The sequence below is a fragment of the Cyprinodon tularosa genome, unplaced genomic scaffold (assembly GCF_016077235.1).
Source record: "Cyprinodon tularosa strain WSP-4 unplaced genomic scaffold, ASM1607723v1 ctg39, whole genome shotgun sequence".
In the NCBI taxonomy this organism is placed as follows: domain Eukaryota; kingdom Metazoa; phylum Chordata; class Actinopteri; order Cyprinodontiformes; family Cyprinodontidae; genus Cyprinodon; species Cyprinodon tularosa.
In genome coordinates, this window is record NW_024039107.1 from 502,872 (window position 1) to 523,818 (window position 20,947).

General features: G+C 39.3%; 1 protein-coding gene across 1 annotated transcript in view; it reads left to right on the plus strand.

Annotated features, from left to right (window-relative positions):
* sh3bp4a (SH3-domain binding protein 4a) overlaps positions 1–20,346 on the plus strand; it is a 37,959-nt gene extending 17,613 nt beyond the window's left edge. Inside the window, exons 4-5 of the mRNA XM_038297523.1 lie at positions 15,729–15,917; positions 19,054–20,346. Of these exons, the coding sequence (XP_038153451.1) occupies positions 15,729–15,917; positions 19,054–19,278 (414 nt within the window). The 3' untranslated portion in view covers positions 19,279–20,346. The remainder of the gene's footprint in view (positions 1–15,728; positions 15,918–19,053) is intronic.
* The last annotated feature ends 601 nt before the right edge of the window (positions 20,347–20,947 follow it).

The window sequence follows — 20,947 nt, forward strand, 5'->3', positions numbered from 1 at the left end:
AATCCTTTTACATTTTGTTAACTATTTAAAATCCTTGCCAATGTTACATTTAGATGTAAATATTTGTATGGTGTTTATTCAGTACATTTTGCTTAAAATTATAGTATGTAACAACAGCTAGGTAGAGGGTAAATGGAGCAGCCACATTTGTTAATGGAAGAGTCCATTGGAGGCCATTTTGTGTTTCAGACCAAACAGGTATAAGACAGAGCTGTTTGAGGTTCAGAAGGGAGAGGAACCAGGTCAGTGTAGCTGGGTGCACTTGACATTATTTATGGTTGATTTAAGTTCAGTTAATGTTCTGTTGAGCCATGTTAAACCTCTGAGTTATTTTTTTTGGAAATTTCTTTTGTAAATACTTTTTTTTGCACCCTTGTTTTGCAATGTAAATAAACCACCTGCTACATTGGACATCTGCCTACTGCCTTCCTCAGCCACTTGGCCAGGCTATCTCACAGAGCCCTTGCCTCGCAACGCTGCCAGTTCTGTTAGCTCTACGCCTGCCGAAGACACAGACGTCCATCCCCGTGAACACTGGGACGCAACTCAATGGGAAAGGTAATTATTCTTATTCCTTATTTCAACCATTGCGTATATTAGCTGCGACATGAATCAAGATGCTATGACCGAAAAAATTTGATTGACAGATGACCGTTGATATATGATTGGCCGAATTTAGGTGTTCAGGCTGACGTAGAACTACTGTAACTGGCCTGCATAAAAATAACGGGAAAAAAAACACAGATTTTAGGACAGGATTTAAAAAAAATTATAGAAATTTTCTAACTTTTGGTACAATATCATCTGAAAAGGGGGACATTTATATATGTTTAAGCCAGAATGATTTGACATTTAAACGTGACTTCCCTATGACTTTAAAGCAGAGGCGATGATTTTTAACTGTTTCTATAGATACTTCTAAATTTCAGATCCTTATTCAAACTTTGGGTGCTTTTTTTGTTGTTTTCCTATTTTATTGGTGGATCATTCTTGTTTAAGAAGCTCATAAACTGAAAAAAGAAAGTGTTAGTCGAAAGAAAGTCCCTAAGATTCCCTGGAGATGTAAAGAATACCAGGTTGTTATTCCAAATAGAAAACTTCTTTCCCCTCTGTTTTACTCCAAGGTGAAATACCAAGAAGTCTGTGTGGGTGAGATTCATTTAAAGTTTGCTATAGACACTTTACTGCACTGTGGAGCGGTTGGTTGCAACTTCACCGTGCAGCCTGGGGTCTCTGTAGGGCTTTTTGGGGCTTGGGGGGAGCACGGTCCCACCTCTCTGGGTACTCCAGCTTCCTCTCGTCCAAAAACAGAACTGTGAGGTGAATAGGTTTCCCTGAATCATGCTTAGATGTGAGTGTGTGTGATTGGTTGTTCATCCTGTGTGTCCTTATGTTCCCCTGGGATGGACTGGTGACAGTACGAGTTAAAAATGTTAATATTCTGCCTGCATGCCATCCAAAGTCATTTTAAATTAGCAAATATCAGATGCCGGGGTGTAGATGAATGCAGAGCATGAACTAGGTAGGAGCTCCCTGCTGTGTTTTGACAGCAGGAGGGAGTGTGGGATTAAACCGCTCTGGATTAAAAGAGCAAAAGCCCTTTTGAAATCGTTTTAGAGAGTTAAAGTCACAGGTGATTGTTGCTACAGAGGCCCAACATTTAACATCTAAAAACGTCAGCAGTTTGCTTTTTCTTTTGGTTCAAAGAGAAGGAGGAGTTATGACCAAAAGCTTTGGACACAGAGAGGTTTTAACAGTTACCATTCTGCTGAAATGCAGTGAATGTAAAGACCGACCCAGACAGAACACATCTGAACATAGAGCTAAAAGACAGAAATCTTGTTCTATAAAATGTTGAAACAGGTATTCTCTTTCCCAGCTTGGTTGCATTAGAAGAATATAGAGCTGCTATTTTTATTTATTTATTTATTTATTTTTGCCAAAATACATTTAGGATGTAACTGTTAAGATCTGGAGGGAGGGATAAACCACCCGGTTAAAACAAAGCCACAACATTTCACCTGTTGTTCATCATAACCATCTGAGTTACATGTCTTTGCTGTTCATTTAAATCTAGTGTAATGTAAAAACTTAAAGTCGTAGGGAAGTCATATTTAAATGTCCAATCATTCTGGCCTAAACATGTATATAAATGTAGTCTTTATCAGACCATATTGTTCCAAAATTTAGATAATTTTGAATAAAAAAAAAAATCCTGTCTTAAAATCTGTGGTGTTTTTTTTTGTTATTTTATGCAGGCCAGTTAGTTATACATCAGTTTGTACACCTAAATTCGGCCATTCATATATCATATGGTCATCTGTAAATTTATATGTCGCAGCTAATATACGCAACGGTTGAAATAAATAAAGAATAAGAATCATTTCCTTTAATCAGCCCTTGCGAGGCAAGGGCTCAAACATGTACGGCTGTAAGCCTTCTACACCAAACCAAGCTTCTGCCGCTGACTCATCCACGACCTCCGACACAAAACTCTCCTCCTCTTGCATGTTTCCACTGTCCATAGCGTTCCTTGACAGTGTTGTTGCTAAACGAGGGGGAAGTGTGCAGACAAAAAGCAGCTGTGATTGGTCCTTGGTATGGTCCTTGGTGGTCGTCCTTCTCGATACGGTGCCGGGGAGCGCCATTTTTAAAGACAGAGGAGTAATAACAACAATGGATAACCATGACCAAAGGTTTAACGAGAAGGTTTGGAAGTACAACCACTTGTATGATGCCTCAGACATGTTGTTTTGGATAATAAACACTCCCGCTGGCGCCGCAGAAGTTCTAAATAGGCTCCCACTTACGCTTTGGTGGGAAACTGCTGTGCGTCCCTAGAAATTCCAGACGAACATTGCAGAAGCATACCAGCAGAACTGGTACGCGACCAGACTCATGCAGCATTTGATGTGTGCGGCTGCAGAAGTCTAATTTCCCATTGGGAACCTACTAGCAATAACAATCCGACAAACCAGCCACAGCCAAACATGTTTGCGAACCTTCTGCCACAACAATCCCGCCCCCTTGATAAACGATCGATCACATTCACTTTTTTCACCCGTGTAAAGTCGGGCACCGCTCAGGAGAATTCTGGAATGCAAGGGTTGGAACAGCCGCTTCCCTACGACTTTAACATGTTATTTTGTAATAACCTAATTAAGATTGAATGATTAATCACTCACACTGCCTCAGCAGTAGACTGACTCTATAGAAGTTAGAAAATTTGATTGCTCCAAAAAGAGTTAAATTGCTGAAAAACATTTTTTTTATAGAGTTGCGCATTTCTGCACAATTTGTAGTTACCGGTAACTTCCCTATGTATTTCAATCACAACTACTATGAAAAAGATGCAATATTTTAATTGGGAAAATGGTAGGATTGCACTTTTTAATTTGCACTGCGGAGTCGATAGTAGCAGCAGAACTCCAGCAGGATGATGACCTCTCAGCCTCAGAGGATGTTATTTACGTAACAAGCCTGGTTTTGGATCTCAAGCTGGAATTCCACAATAAATAATTCAGCATTTGAAACCCGGGGGGGAAACGATCTGGGTCACCTACTCAAAATGCACCTTAATCAATTTTCATCCTGGTTCCATGCCTGGTCAGTGAATGCATCTCAGCCAGAGCATCTCTAAAGAGGGACGGACACCCAGTGATACAAAGATGTTTAAATGTGGTAGAGAAACTGAAATTGTTGAGGTCGAACCGAACCCAAACTTCTCTTTTATGGGTTCAATCTCTCAGCCTCTGCTGGATTTAGGAAATACGCTCAGTTATTAATGTTTCCTGTTTGCAGAAATCAAACTAAGAGGTATGGAATCCTGATTAAAGAGAAACAAAAACTCCTTTTTTTGAGCCATTTTAGTAAGAATGTGTTTGTAGGTTTTTGGTCAAAAATAGTTAAAATGTTTGTAAGTACAGTTGCTTTATAAGTTTCTGGAGGTTTAAATGTAAATTCTCTTAATTTCCTCCCAGAATCCTATATTTTTTTACATCAGAATCTATTGTTGTATAAAAAAAATACTCATGCTTCAGCCTGAGGTGGCTCACATGGAAAACTAGGATTCCATTTGAAGGGGTCCTGAGGATGCTTTTATCCTAAAGTAGTTAAGAGGAGTTCCTGCTGTTTGAATGTTGATGGAGTCGATGAAGTGTGCAGCCCTGAGCAGCTCTAGATGCATTTTCCCTCACAGGGCATCTCACCTGTGACCGCTGCACCTTCCCCTGCTCTCCGTCTCATAATCCGACGCAGGCTTTTATTCTGCCAGCTGCACAGAGGCTTTTTAACCCTCCAGGTCCGGCTTCCTGTCTCTGGATCCTCCGTTTTATTAAGTTTACTTCAGAATGACATGGTCCTTTCTGTGGTTCTGTAGTTTCCTCTGAAGTCACAGCAGCTTTCATCAGCAAAGACGACAGAGGCGTTGGGCCGCTGACCTTCCTGTAGTTCAAAGGGTTCCAGGCGCCGTGATGCTTATTATGTCACATCTGAGGATTCATGACTGAAACCTCTGTCTCTAAACTGGATTTTATTTATTATCTGCTGGAAATCGCTTTAAAAGTTACTGCTGGAGATCTTTTAAGGAAATATCTAATAGTTATCTAATTTTATAAATTCTTTATCTACTAAAAACCAGCACAATTAACCATTTTTTACTAGGTTCTTCTACTAGTTATGAAATCTTAATTTAAATTACAAACGTGAATAGGTTAAAATTTTTAAGAGGGAAATACTTCACAATTTTTTTAAGCTTTTGCTATTAAAATGTACAATATTTAAACTTAATATATTTAATTTAAAGGCCTAAAAGTAGGATTTTTCCTGAAAAGGTGGAAGTTATGTGTCTGCAGTTTAAAGTTTCCTGCTTATTTCTTTCCTCCATTTTTATTCCACCAGTTTTAGATGCATTAGATGCACCGCCTGCACAAAGCAAAGCCTACAGCCTCCACTGTGGCTCCCGTCCGCTCCGCTCTGAGTTCCTTGGAGATCGCTGAGGGCATGCGCGAGATGATTAAATTCAAAGCAGCAAAACATGCGGAAATGATCCAGGGTTTCCGTGGATCATTAAAAATAATTACAATTTATTATTTTTTGGGGATTTTTTCATTAATTTTTATGGGATTTCGGTGTAACAATCAACATATACCAAAACGAAAACCGTGACCACGAAACCGTGAACCGAACCAAACCGTGGATTTTGTGAACCGTTCCACCCCTACTTTTTACCCACTGATCACAGCAAATATATCTGCCATTGTTATAGGCAAAGAAAGGAAAGGGTTGCTCCGCCCAACGCGCATCAGACCCACTGTTCCACCGCGCAGCGAGAGCAGCAAAGATGTTTCAGCCGCGCGTCAGAACTAAACTTCTACAGGCATCAAAAATGAAGCAGTAAGTGCGTTTTTGTGAATCCAGTAGAACTTATATTGCCTGCCTGGAATGGGTGACAATAGTTGAATAAACTTTTGGTTCTCAAAATGGTATCGGTGCCCTATTTGTCGGTACTCACCGATACGATACTACCATTTTAGTGCTGGATCGGGGCCCCGCCCGATTCTGATATCGGTGCAAAACTAATTTCCACCAAATTGTTTGGATACGGTAATCTGTAAACCGCCATCTTCTTAGTAGCTCATGTCAGCATCATTTATTTTAGCAGGGCCAAACATTACAGTTTAATAAAATTTAATGTGGTAAGAGAGCAAATTTTCCCCAGGTTTGGTTGTTTCCCAACATGTCAGATCACCTGGTCAAAGAGAGAGGTGATAAATCTGAAACCCTATAAGGATGTGATGCAAGGAGCCCATTATCCAGCTGTGTTGATGGTGCTGCTCCTCTTCATGGGCATTTTCTTTAACGTGTGGGTGGATTTGAAAGGTTTTGATTTCTCCTTGACTTAATGTTGGTTCACATCGCAACCCCCCCGCTTCAATGAGTATTATGCAAGGTTTTCCCTGCGGAGAGCGAGCTGTAGAAACGAGGTCCAGCCAGCCTGATATGAAACAAACTCTCTCCTTAAACCAATGAAAGAAATCTTATGTAACTGTTACTCAACCAGAGATTCCTAGCGGTGAAAAGCTTTAAAATCCTCTATTAGCAAACTCTGTTAGTTCCTGCTGACGTGTTCTTTTTTTTTTTAACTGTACGAAATACCAAATCCTCAGTAATCTGTGGATGTAAATCAGGACCAAATGAGTTGCTCTGGGCTTAATATGCTCCATAAATCGTTCCATTGTTCTAATGATGCTATCTGATGTGACTGACTTCATTAAATACCACTTCTGTATGCTAATTAGAAAGTAGAAGAAGCTGTGGGGCTGATGATTGATGACCCCTAAACTCCATGTATGTTAATCAGATGTGACCTCTGTAATGAGAGCGATGAAATTTATGCGACAACAGGTCAGACTATCATGGGATGGTTCATCTAATTCATTAATTCAGATCAATTAGTGATTCACACACACCCTCAATGTGGGATTTATGTATTACTGTTGCTTATTGCTGTTATTTATTATATATGTTAACTAGGGCTGGGCGATAATTCAATAACGATATATATCGATCGATAGACGTGTGGCGCAATAGAAAAAAAAGAGGGTCGATAAAAGTTCGATAAAAAAGAAAAGCAGTTTTCCTTCCTTCTCATTGTAGCCTAGGTTTATGCTAGCCACTGCTTCCTCCCAACCAATCACAATCGCGGACCCAGGCATGCCGTCACCAAGCGCCACCCCTCTCAAACCACAACACAGAGCACATGAAGATGCAGCAAGGAGAGGCGGAGGAAATTGTTTCAAAGAAAGGTTTTTGTAGTTCGGCAGTCTGGCAGTATTTCGGTCATGGCAGTCGGACCAAAAACAAACCACAGTCATCTGGAAAATGTGTCGGGAACCAGTGAAAACCAGTCTGATAACGAAACCAACTTTTTTTTATCATCTCAGCCGCTCACAGCCGCAGGAGTACGAGCTGTGTAGGCCCCGGTGCGGCTCTCCTCCGAGGAATCTTCGGAAAATATATATATATTTTCAGTTCTGGGCAGTTTCCCACGTAGTTCTAACAATTGAGATAAAAATGCCGAGGGGCCAGAAACTTCAAAGTAATAACTCAGGTTAAAGCAGGAAACGGGGTCGGCGGCGGGGCATTTATTTATTTGTTATATTTATTTTGGTCACTTTAGTTTATTCTTTGTCAGTATTTAATAACATAACTCAGGTCTCTTAAGTTATTTTTCTTTAAAACAATTCTGTTATGGTTAAAAAAGTTGGTTAAATAAAGATTTAATTCGAAGTCTGTGTTTGTGTTTTTTATTAAAATTAAATCATTTAGCAATTTTATAAAAAGTCCAGGCAGAGCTGCACATAAAATATGGTTTCAAATCTTTTCAATAATTATCGATATCGATCAATATGCATTTTTTTTTATCGATAAGCTTTTTTTCTATATCGCCCAGCCCTAATGTTAACACTAAATATCAAGTTTTATATCAATATATCAATTATCTTTATTAGAAATATCAGGTGATGTGTCTGTGTAAATTGTAAAAAATCGGATCTGTGTTGTTCAGGCAGCCATGAAAAGATCAGGTCCAGGTCGCATGTGGGCAAAAAAAAAATCGCATTTGGGTGAATTCAGGCTGCAGTGTGAACGTAGCAAAAGAGTAACCAATTAAACCAGGCATGCCCAAAGTTGGTCCTCCAGGGCTTCTGTCCTGCAGGTTTTAGAGGTTCCCCTGCTTATGCACAGCTGATTTTCATTGATAGCTGATTGACAGGCTTCTTCTGAGCTGCAATCATCAGAATCAGCAGGGTAACCTCTAAAAGCTGCAGGACAGCGGCCTTTGAGCACTAATTTAAGGCATGCCTGCGTTAAGCCAACAGCTCTGTTTTAACCTTGTGAGGAAACTGGAGTACCAGGAGAGAACCCATCTATCCAAAAGGATAGCATGTAATCTCTGTTCATTTACTGTCTGAAAAGCTATACTAAATGAAATTTCATTTGCACACACTTTGTATACAAATGACAATAAAATTTGTCTAAGATTAAGTAATTGCCATGGAGAAAAAAAAAACATATTTGGACCCATTTTCTGGTTTAATAAATGTATTAAGAAGCATTTAAAGTCGTAGGGAAATCTTATTTAAATGTCAAATCATTCTGGCTTAAACATGTATATAAATGTACTCTTTTTCAGACCATATTCTCCCAAAATTTAGAAAATTTCTATTTAAAATAAATCCTGTCTTAAAATCTGTGTTTTTTTCCCTTTATTTTATGCAGGACAGTTAGTTATATATCAATTTTTTTCGGTCATAGCATCTTGATCTAATATACGCCACGGTTGAAATAAGAATCATTGTGTTCCATCTCAGTGTTCACGGGGATGGACGTCTGTGTCTTCTGCAGGCGTAGAGCTAACAGAACTGGCAGCGTTGCGTGGCAAGGGCTCAAACATGTACGGCTGGAAGCCTTCTACGCCAAACCAAGCTTCTGCCGCCCTGGCGTCCTCTTCCACAACATCTTCGTCCCCGCTTTCCTCCTCTAAATAAAAAATGGATGATGGAGGAGACTCATCCACGACCTCCGACACTAAACTCTCCTCCTCTTGCATGTTTCCGTTGTCCATAGCGTTCTTTGACAATGTTGTTGCAAAGTGCTACTTGGTGCCAATGGAATTTCCCATTGGGAATCTACTATCACTAAGTTGCTAACTGGTTAGCAAGATGCTTCAGAGACACCGGCTACAACCAAAAAGCTTGTGAACCTGCCGCCACAACAATCCTGCCCCCTTGATAATCGACCAATCATATTCACTTTATTCACTTGTGTAAAGTCGTGCACCACTCGGGAGAATTTGGAACTGCAGCCGCTTCCCTACGACTTTAAATCCAAGAAATGGTCAACTGAAGTGTTATTCATTCAGAGAACAAGTTAAAACTATCATGCTGTCATATCTGTTGAGAAGATGGAGCTCAGGCATCAATAAAAATCCTGGTAAACGTTGAGATTTTCCCTATTTGGAGGTTAGAGCCTTGTGATTTTTCTGTTATAAGTAATCTTTTTCCTTTAGTCACAGCTCTGTTCAGACATAATTCGCTCCCAGAACGTCTTAATTTCAGAGGACATGTAGCTGTTGTTTCTGAGCGCAGGTGGTGGATCTTATTTTCCTCATCCTATGAAGCTTAGTGGAGCTGAAGATTACCCTATGAAAGATGTTAGAACACCTCCTCATCAAACCACAGTGTTTGTCTGTGGATTATTTTCATAATAAGGGAGTTTTAGTCAAACAAGGTGAAGTTCTGAGGATTAACTCTCACTGCTGCTTCTATTCAGCTCATAGGGGCTTCCTCAGAGTCTGTCTTAGCGACGGCTTGAATTTGCTCCCTTGGAAGCCATAACCAAAAGCAGGAGCTGCGTTCCGACTCCTCTGCCCTCCTCAGAAACTGACAGGTACTCTCATGTGAAATCTGAGCAGGCATTGATCAGGACCAACTCTGAGGACCGGCGGGGCACCCGACACTGCCCCAGCAGATCCCTTTATCTCAGCGTGTTGGGTTACAAAAGGACAGAATGAGAAAGCCTGTCTGTGAGTTGAAGAGAGGATTGTTAATAATAGATCAGTGCTGAGAGAGTCGCTCTAGGAGGGGACAAAGTCAACCCTTCAGTCACTTTAGTTAACCAATCTTGACCCAGACCTCGAAAAACAAAAACATGCAGGAATGAATGTCTTCAGTAAGTTTAATCCTAATTTCAGCTCCTGGTCCAAAACAGAAGAAAAAAGGGACAAATATAAAAAAAAATAAAAAATAATAATCCTGTTTAAAATTAGTCATGTGGGAAATCTCTAACTTTGATTATGTATTTATGTCCTGATCCAATATTAAAATCAAATATCTCGGATCTGATTAAAATTGATGTAACCTATTGGTAAATAAAACATTGTTTAGTTATCATACCATTTTTTGTTTGATACTATTTTTAGACTACATAAACTATGCTTGATTCTTGCTGATATTAAATTGGGTCCATATCGATATCATGACTCAAAGCTGCAACCCGGACGTACCTATTTTATACCTTTTTTTTATTTATCCATTTTTTCTACGCATGCATTTTTTTTTTTTTTTATCCAGTTTTTCTGGTCATGTTCAACAATCTTTTAACTAATCCGTCTGAATCTGACAGAAATATTTCCAGCAGACAGCAATTTCTTTGCTGTTTATAAAGTATTTACCTAACAATCAACAAAAGTAATCTCTTGACTGATGACACACATGCATTCAGGTTTTTATTTTTTTTAACTCTTGCGATTGAATTTGAAATAAATAGATACATTTTACAAAATAAAGAGATTTTTCATAATTATAATTTTAACAGTTATTTACATAAAATGAAAGATCCAAAGGTGATTTTAAAAGTTTGTACTTTATAAGAATTCACAGTCGTAGGGAAGTTATATTTAAATGTTAAATCATTCCGGCTTATATGTGTTTATAAATGTTCTCAGACAATATTGTCCCAGAATTTAGAAAGTTTCTATTTAAAAAAAAAATCCAGTAATATGGTTTATTTGAGACATTTTTACTTATTTCCAGATCGTTTTTGCAGTGTGGGAATAGATAGGAAGGGAAACAGCTCTCTAATGGCTGTGAGAAAACACCTGCTCAGCTGAATCTGCTCCCTGGTGGAGGAGGCTGCAGAGACCAACACCTTGAGGTCAAGAGGTCTCCCTAAGAAGCTGTTTATTTTAAGGTTGTCATGCATATCTGTACCAGAGGTGTCTATGTCTGCAGAGGATGTTTGAAGAAAATTGTGATAACTACAGATTTCTTTCTCTGTCTGCTCTGTGTTGCTCACTCTGCCTCCTCTTGCTCATTTCTACCTGTCAGCATCGTCCTTAGTTGTGCACAGGAAGCTTATTTTCCTGACAGCTGTCAGCGCCGTCTGTCCGTCTGCTGCAGGGACATCCTGCGTTATCTCGCACCGAGGATGTTTTCCCTGGTGCAGCAGAGCGTTTTCTATTTATAGACCGTGACCATGTTGTTGTTTAATAAGCGGGAGACTAAACCAAGCTGGAAACAGATGAAGGGATCTTCTGTGGTTCTGCTGCCTCTGAACACATGAACATTTTCACAGGTTGGAAGACCCAGCTGCAACCCCCACCCCAAAAAAACCCATCTTATTCCTTGTTATACACCTTATTAATTGAATTTATTATCATAATTCATAGCTGTCCGAACTTTCAACCAGACCTCACCACTTCAGACCTTCTTTTAATCTTTAAACTTATGTTGATTAGTTTTCTAACGGTCATTCAAGCTGATTCTTTGGACTTTGTCATCAGGTTTCTGTCCATTTCCTTCAGTGCGGGCATAACGGCTAAAGATTATATTAACTTAAATCTAAAAAAAACTAAGCAGACATTGCTAAAAAAACTACAACCCACAAACCATCTAGCAAAAATATGACACAAGTCATGGGTTTAATAGATTTTATGTACGGTAATATTGAAGTTTTATCTCTGCACAGAATCAGACTCTGGATGGTGTTGCTAACGTTTTCTGTTCTCCTTTAGTTCCCTGCTTGTATCTGAACCTTAATAATTTATGCAAGACTTTTAACAACTTGGTTCGATATATTAGATAGATGTTATATTGAGCACAGATGGCTAACTCCGCACTCAGGGGATTTGTAGAAGGTGAAGCTAACTTCTAAACATAAAGGGAATCACCTGAGATGTCTCCACCAAATGTATGAATGAAAATACGGTTTTTCACATCCAAGGAATACGATCAAAATCCGACCTCAGGTTAAAAAAAAAAATGGAGGAAAAAGAACAAAGTAATCAATTAGTGACCAGTCGTAACCCACAGAAGCTGTACTGTTCAATGACTTGTTTTAAAACAGGACAGGAACGGCTCCAGCATTCACCACAGTAAAAAACAACCAGAGCAATGGTGGGACTTCTTTTATCAAAAACAAAAAAAATCCTGTTCCAGGTGACTTGTGTGGTGATGGAAGAGTCATGTTTGTTCTGCCCCAACATTAGGGTTCTGAAAAGTCGCCATCATGACTTGATCATTCTGGAGATCTGGACCTTTTTGGGCCATATTTCCATGATGGTTTCTTCCGACCTTGACCCCCTGGCAGGAAAAAAAGAGAGAAATCCTGTGTGTTGTGTTGTTTTCACTGTCCTCAACACAGAGTAAGTCACTCCTCATTGGGAGTTCCTGTGGAGGCAGTTGTTTAATCACCAAAACTGTATCCTCTTCTCCAGTCATCATGTCAAGATGAAATATGGCCACCGGTTCCCAATGTCAAAAAACCATGATCCTGGCATATTGCACAACATTAGCATATAAGCTATTAGCAGAGGAGAATCATTTAAGTTCAGAATTCAAAGAAACCAAACCTGCTGAATGCCTAGAAGCTGAATGTTGGTTCAGAATAATTATACAAACCTGTTAAAGTGTCGTTCCTCTCAGATTAAACAGCAACGGAAACACTAGTGGCTCAGACAACAGCTGACTAAGTCCTTAAGCAAGACGCTGATCTTTGACCTCCCTTCTGGTTTAGCTCTGGTCTCAGAGCCTCACTGCTCTTATCTTGTTCCAGATAACTCGACTGTCTGCCCTCCTGACCCCATTCGGCTTTTTTTCATGCCTCCAAACCAGTCCTAGTTTCCGTTTTATGGTGCTGCTGGTTTTAAACCCCCCTGTCTTTCACAGCACATACCTGCAGCCTCTGATTTCCATTTGAACACTTCGTGTTCATTAGCAGCTGAGGCTTTTGATCAGGTTTGGCTTCAAAGAGTCTATATTTAGACCAAAAGAACCACAGGTATCCCGAACCCAAGACAGAGGTACAGGGACAGACTGCAGAGCACATCTTGGTCCTATGATCAGTTTTAGGAATTGGCCGGAATCCTTTAAGGTGGAATAAATATAAAAGACTTTAGGAAAAAAATCTATTTGGATGAAATGAAAGTAACCTGCATCCAGATTGATTTTACATCAGCTCAGTCCTCTTAAATCCACTACTTCGGGTAGCAGGGTTTCAGTTTTCCCCTCTGCACATGGAGCGCTGCCCTCTGATGTACTGGTGGCCTGTAGACAGTTTGATAGATGCAGTACATTTCTAGAAAATGAAACTTTATTCTCTTCAGTGCTTCACCACTACCTTTTACAGGCAACCAGATTTGTAAAATAACTCCTGCATCATGTGGCTTTAATAATTGATTAGGCGAGCAGCTGTGATCAGATGACGGGTTTTCAATTCAGACCCTCTTTGAGAAACAACAGTGTGAAGGACTTACTGTAAAGGTGGAAGATGATAAAACAGTGAGTCTATTTAATATTTGCACTATAGATATAGTTGACTTTCTGAGACCAACGATCAGAATATGGAAACTACTTTAAAACTGCAAAAAGTACATTTCCCCATAAAGAGTTTGTAGAAACTCTTTACTCTTAAACGATAATTTTTGTTCTCATCTTCATCAAGTATAAATCAGTGTTATTCTACTCAATATTTGCTTTTATAGTAGATGTAATGAGATTTTAGCCTACTTTTACTTTGTATAAGCCAATAAAAATGTTTGTTTCTTCTGGGTTCCTGGACTTGATTGGTTGACTTTATTGATGTGATGTATTTGTTACATCAGCTCAAATAGTCAAAGAAGGTGCATGGGATATATACAGTGTTGTTCCTGTTTCTTAAATGTGATTTTTCCAACTTGTTGTTTTTGTTTTGTTGAGTTTTTACAGCACTAGTGGCTTGTTTTTTCAACATTAGGCTGACAGCAAAGGGGGTATGAGAGACATGTGACAAAGGACCACAGGTCAGATTCTAACCCGGGTCGTCCGCGTCGAGGACTAAGGGTGGTGCGTGTTATGAAAACATTTTGGGGGAATTTTAATTTTGTTGTTCAGAAAACTAGACAAAAGTTGAGAAATAAAGTCACGAAAAGGTGATAAGATGAAGACCTTTTAGATCATGTGAAAATGCCTCTTTTGCACCGGTGCTGTAAACAATTAGGAATAGAAACTTTCAGGAACTGACAAGCCGGGATTGTTGAAAATATACCTCAGTTGTTATGTTATGGTTATTGAAAATAGCTTCTTTTAATTTTCCAACGCGTCTTTAAGCTTCTCTTTGTTTTGATACAATCCATGTCTTCGGTTGAGCTCACTAAAACCAGTGTTTAGAATTTAAATTTTAAGAAACTAAATTCCTTCTTTACCTCTATTAGCTCTCTAACCTTCAGCCTCAAAGGCCAGTTCTTCTGCTTGATGCCTAAACTCTGTTCGGACGTTACATTTTAGTTTTGTACTAAATCAGAGGGCAAACTTCTGAGCTGCCTCTCTACCTCTTCTCCTGAAAAATGTCATCCTTTCTTATTCCAATTCCCCAGTCAGTCATCTTTATAAGTTATGTGCATTTTAAACTCCTATATTAAGAATTTTAACAAATCTAAAACCATTTTGTCCATTTTCAATCTTAACCCTGTTAAATTTCCTAAATGTTCTTAATTGATGTGAGGTTGCACCAGCATAGTGACCCTGCAGTAATTGTGTCCTCATTAGGTTCAATCAATCAGAAAAACTTTCAGGTTTAGTGGATGTTTGTTTTGGACAAATACTTTGTTACAGTTTTTTTGGTTTCTCTCAGATTTAAAGGTAAAGAAGATGGTAACAGAAGATAGAAATTCAGAAAATAGTGGCAAGGAACTCAGGAACCTGAACTAGAAGACGCTTGGGAGAAACTACTGAGGAGTATATATGGGAGACAGGACGATGGGTGGAGTAATCAGCTGATTGGGAGCAGGTGTGCACAGAAGCAGCTGGAAGAGAGCTAATCAGAAAGGGGAGGGGCATCAATGAGTAACCTGGAAAAAGTGATAGAGCTGGGAAGAATGAAAATGACACAAAAGGTAAAAGAAACCATGTGAAACAGACCTGATCAACTAGAAAACAAATGTGTGATAAGAGAAAAAGATATCTAAAGATAACAGAAACAATAAAAATATGAAAAACTAGACAAAAAAATAAATAACTGAAAGAAATGACACGGAAAACTTAAAAAATAAATCAAAACTGATATAAATCTTGACAACGACACAGAATAACAGAAATAGAAGCATAACTGAGAATCCAAAATCAAATTTAATCAGGACGGAAAAGTCTAGATCGGCAGATGATAACATCAACATCCAAGCCTCTGGAATAAACCAAACAGATAAGGCTTATCTGATATATATAACAAGACATTTAGAAACTGACATGCAAATATAATGTAGTGAACTATTTTACATTTATTTTACCAATTAGTTAAAGTCTGAAACCATAAAAATCCCGCGGGTTTTGGGAAGAATATCCAGCTGATGTCTGTGGCGTTTGTTTAACTCCTCTGGTCGGTTTTCTGTTGCATGTCAACTGTTAAATTGCTCCTCATGACAATTAGAAGCCCTCTAACCACTCAGATGGTCGTGTTTCACAGCTTATCTAAACTCAGGTTGGGGTAAATGTACACTTTGCAAAGTAATCCAGATATCGTTTTTCTCAGGTAAACCTCCTCCAGGCCCAGAGGTTCCTTTTGTTTATCTGTCACTCATCAACAGACAAATGATCTCCTAAAGAAAGAGTTGCTGGATCAGTTTTTACATATTGTAAGGGACGTGCTTTCACACTGGGAAACAATGCTGAGATTGTCCGTCTTTCACCAACCAGGCGTTGCTGAAGATGGACTGCCAGGGTCTGGTTGCTAAGCTGGTCCTGGACTTTGTTTTGTTGACCACGGCGGTGGAGGTGGCGTCCAGGTGGAGGGAGCTGGCCGAGAAGCTGGCCCGAGTGTCCAGGCAGCAGATGGAGGCTTACGAGGCTCCGCATCGGGACAAGAACGGCATCCTGGACAATGAGGTGAGGCACTCAATATCAGGATTTACATGACAAGCATGAGAAATATCTGATTATGTCAAATTTAATGTGGATCAATTAACTTCCAGTCAATCTATTAACCATCTGCTGGGACCAGATGGAGGTCAAATATAAGGAGATGGAAAAGCACAGGGAGCACTTTCTATAGGAACTTAAACGGAATTAATTCCAGCAGTAGATCGGTCTGGGACAGAGACGTATCTTTGTTGAGACATACAGTAAAGTTAAGCAGTCCTTCTGTGAAGACACACAGTTAAGCTACTAGGGCTCTATAAAATCCATGTTATTTTTTCTGGAATTCCATTTTATTTTTTCCCAAATTCCATTTTTTCTGTTTTAATTTTTGAAAATTCTTTTTTTTTCGTTTAAATTTTTGCGAATTCTGTTTTTTTTACCCTGTACTGTTATTTAAGTCGTAAAAAGAATGTGCTTTTAATGTTAATGATTAAAATGTACACAAATAAAATAGGAATGACCTTAAATTTATTGAGGTAAAAAAAACATATTTTCTCATGTTGCAACATAACACTGCACTCTAAGTACTAACAAATTATTAATGGTTATGAACCAATGGTTATAAATAAAAGTGCTCCATTAGCTTTTTCAAGTAAAAAAATAAAATAGGACCTCTCAATTTCAGAATTATTAAGTATTTCATAAAGAATCATATTTTCAATTCAGTACATTAAAGTGCATAAAATACAAGGCAAAATACAGCAAGTATGTAAACAAGTGTTTCTCAACTTTTTCACCAAAAGTGGAGCTGTGGAGAGCCGCTTCGCCATTTTTTTAATGTTTTGATGGGGGAGGGTGAGCTGAAATGACGGAGCGGGAAGGGTTGTGTCGCCCAGATTTGCGTCCCCCGGTGTGCATTTCCCCCCAAAATTCCGCATTTACACTAGATTCCGCGTTGATTTGCCAATTCCGCGATTCCGTGATCGCGGAAATTATAGGGCCCTGAGCTATCTGCTTTAGATATACACTATATTGCCAAAAGTATTTGCTCACCTGCCTTGACTCACATATGAGCTTAAGTGACATCCCGTTCCTAATCCATAGGGTTCAATATGACGTCGGTCCACCCTTTGCAGCTAGAACAGCTTCAACTCTTCTGGGAAGGCTGTCCACAAGGTTTAGGAGTGTGTTTATGGGAATTTTTGACCATTCTTCCAGAAGCGCATTTGTGAGGTCGCACACTGATGTTGGACGAGAAGGCCTGGCTCTCAGTCTCCGCTCTAATTCATCCCAAAGGTGTTCTATCGGGTTGAGGTCAGGACTCTGTGCAGGCCAGTCAAGTTCATCCACACCAGACTCTGTCATCCATGTCTTTATGGACCTTGCTTTGTGCACTGGTGCACAGTCATGTTGGAAGAGGAAGGGGCCAGCTCCAAACTGTTCCCACAAAGTTGGGAGCATGGAATTGTCCAAAATGTCTTGGTATGCTGAAGCATTCAGAGTTCCTTTCACTGGAACTAAGGGGCCAAGCCCAGCTCCTGAAAAACAACCCCACACCATAATCCCCCCTCCACCAAACTTTACACTTGGCACAATGCAGTCAGACAAGTACCGTTCTCCTGGCAACCGCCAAACCCAGACCCGTCCATCAGATTGCCAGATGGAGAAGCGCGATTCGTCACTCCAGAGAACGCGTCTCCACTGCTCTAGAGTCCAGTGGCGGCGTGCTTTACACCACCGCATCCGACGCTTTGCATTGCACTTGGTGATGTATGGCTTGGATGCAGCTGCTCGACCATGGAAACCCATTCCATGAAGCTCTCTGCGCACTGTTCTTGAGCTAATCTGAAGGCCACATGAAGTTTGGAGGTCTGTAGTGATTGACTCTGCAGAAAGTTGGCGACCTCTTCGCACTATGCGCGTCAGCATCCGCTGACCCCGCTCCGTCAGTTTACGTGGCCTACCACTTCGTGGCTGAGTTGCTGTCGTTCCCAAACACTTCCATTTTCTTATAATACAGCTGACAGTTGACTGTGGAATATTTAGGAGCGAGGAAATTTCACGACTGGATTTGTTGCACAGGTGGCATCCTATCACAGTTCCACGCTGGAATTCACTGAGCTCCTGAGAGCGACCCATTCTTTCACAAATGTTTGTAAAAACAGTCTGCATGCCTAGGTGCTTGAATTTATACACCTGTGGCCATGGAAGTGATTGGAACACCTGATTCCAATAATTTGGATGGGTGAGCAAATACTTTTGGCAATATAGTGTACCTTCTAGGGAGGAAAAAAATGGAAGCGATGCTTCCAAATAATACTTGAATTTTTGGAAGTTATTCATTGGATTGTTATAGTAAAACTTATATATAAAAAAGCTAACAGAAATTCTTAGAAGACAAAAAAATAATTCATTTGGCACACCAAAAACCCAATCCTCACACCAAATAAAGCATTAAAATCTCTACATCTTTTAGAGGTTCCACCTTTTTCAGAATTAGAATCTGTTTTTATAAAACTTATTGTAGTTGTGATTGTTTTCCAAACTGATTTGAGATGGAACAGGGACCCCTTAATTATATATATTCTATAAAATTATGTTATATCAAACTGGTCCTATACAGAGCATGTGAATGGAGCGGAGCACCGCGCACGCTTCCTGCTCAGGAAGATGTTCGCACCAGGACGTTCCGCTCTGTATATATCAACCATAATGTTAGTATTTTGATGTGCATAATTGACCACAGTGTTTTAGTTGTCAAGTAACTATTAATATATGAAAATTTTAAATGTTTCATAGGTTTAAACATTCCTCTTGATAGTATTTCTGCTGCCACCGTCTGTATTAGAGGGCATTAAAAATGGTAGGGGTGGCCTATGAGTGGCTAAGGCCCAACTAGCTCCGCCCCTGATCTTCTGCCTCCATTTATCTGTTTACTACAGTGTGTTGAATTCATGTTAAAGTGTATTTAAAGACATTTCAATTAGTAGGGGGGAATATTAAAACAAAGTCAAATCAACGCAAACTTTAGCGACCCCCATGCAGTACCTCTGTGGACCCCCTAGGGGTCACGGACCCCGTGTTAATGACCTCCGCTATATAGAATTTCAATCATTTGGTCTTTTTCTCTAAAAACAGGTCTTTTCTGTTTCTGACCCTTCAGTCTATGTGGAAACCAGCCTATGATTTTCTGCTGACGTGGGCTGCCCACGAAGGGGACAGCTATCGGGACGTAATCCAGGAGCTCCACCATGGTCTGGACAAAATGAGGAACCCCATCACCAAGCGGTGGAAACACCTGACTGGCGCGCTGATCCTAGTAAACTGCCTCGATACCCTACGCAGTGCTGCATTCTGTCCCACCGGCTACGGAGACTTTGCTGTTTGAGCATCACCTTCCCTTTGGAAATAATTAATGCTCTCTAACCGTTGATGGGAGTTTTTCAAACCAAGTTCCAAAACTAAAATGTGTTTAAATCTCGGGGCATCGTTTGATCTGTAGGATCTTCAGGATATATGGAGGCTTTAGCTGGGAATCTTGCTGCATCTGTTTCTAACCCATCTTTTCCTTCTCTTCTTTCTGCATCTCTTCTACTTTTTACTGCTATTTCCTCCTTTTTATACATTGTAAGTTACTCCCATCCCCGTCTGACTGTTTTTGTAGCTTTTTCTCATATATTCCTTCTCTTTTACTTTCAGGAGAACATTAGAACAGTCTGTGTGAAATAATTTAAACTACAAAACGTCTACCTGTTGACATTAGCCTCCACTATTGAAAATTTGTCACTTTTTTTTGTTCTAAAACTAAGGTGACCTGATGTCTGCAATCTAATCTGGGGACATTTAATAGATAAAAATAAATACCTTTTATGAAAAGTAAAATAGGAAACGGGGACAGTGATGTTTTCATTAATTTTTACATATTTATAGATATTTAAACAAAAATCTAGTGTGAAATCCAGGAATGCGCCTCTTCCATTTCCTAAGATAAATAATATTAATCAATCAATAGTGGTTATTACTGCCATCTGGTCATTCAGTCAGCTCTGACTTAATCCTTTGTGAACAACATAACATTGTGTTCAGGAACAGGGCAGTTTGCATTAATAGTTCCAAAAAATTTAATTGAAACTTTTTTATATATATACAATTTGAACAACATTTTTTAGATTCTACATAATGATAACTATAAAATGAAATGGCCTCCAGTTGTTTCTACTGTATCCTGGACAGCTGCAGTGCATTGGGTCGCCTCCAGTAACCTGGATTAAAATCTGTGTCACTAATAAAAAAGTTATGTTAGATTTTTATATTCAGATTAAATTACAACCATTAAAACACATCTATAAATCTGGAGCAGCCACACCAAAAATACATATTTTTTCATTACACATATACGGTGGTGTGAAAAAGTGTTTGCCCCCTTCCTCATTTCCTGTTTTTTTTTCATGTTTGTCACACTGTGAAAAAGTGATTTATACTTTTATACTTTAAGTAGCTTTTGGAGCACATACCTTTTCACTTTTACTTGAGTAAAGAGGTACAGTTGTTTCTTCAGCTTTTACCAGAGTATTACTCTAGACACTGCAGTATCTATACTTCTACTGAAGTAACAAATGTGTGTACTTTGGGCAAAATTCATCGTCAGTTTTAAAACTGATGCACTCTGCTCCTCATTTATTAACAGCTGTTCTGTTTGCAGCATGCTGACACACTCTTTCTACTATAATAACAGTTTCATTAAACGGTAAATTCGTGGACATTTCCGGGGACAGCTTTAGCCGGGGACTGTCCCTGGAAATCAGGGACGTCTGGTCACCCTCAAAAATGTCTTCAATAGAAAAGAACCATGAACATTAAAATAAACATCCAAAACACTTTTCAGTGTTACAAACTCAAACATTGAGATTGTTTATGGAAAAAAGTGCAGTTAAGGTTGTAGTTAAAAGACTAAAGTTGAATAAATGAAAATAGCCATTAACATTTGCAACCTATAAAAAGAAAGTTTGTGTCTGTTTGTGTAGTAAATTAACAATGTACTTAATTCCACTGTAAAA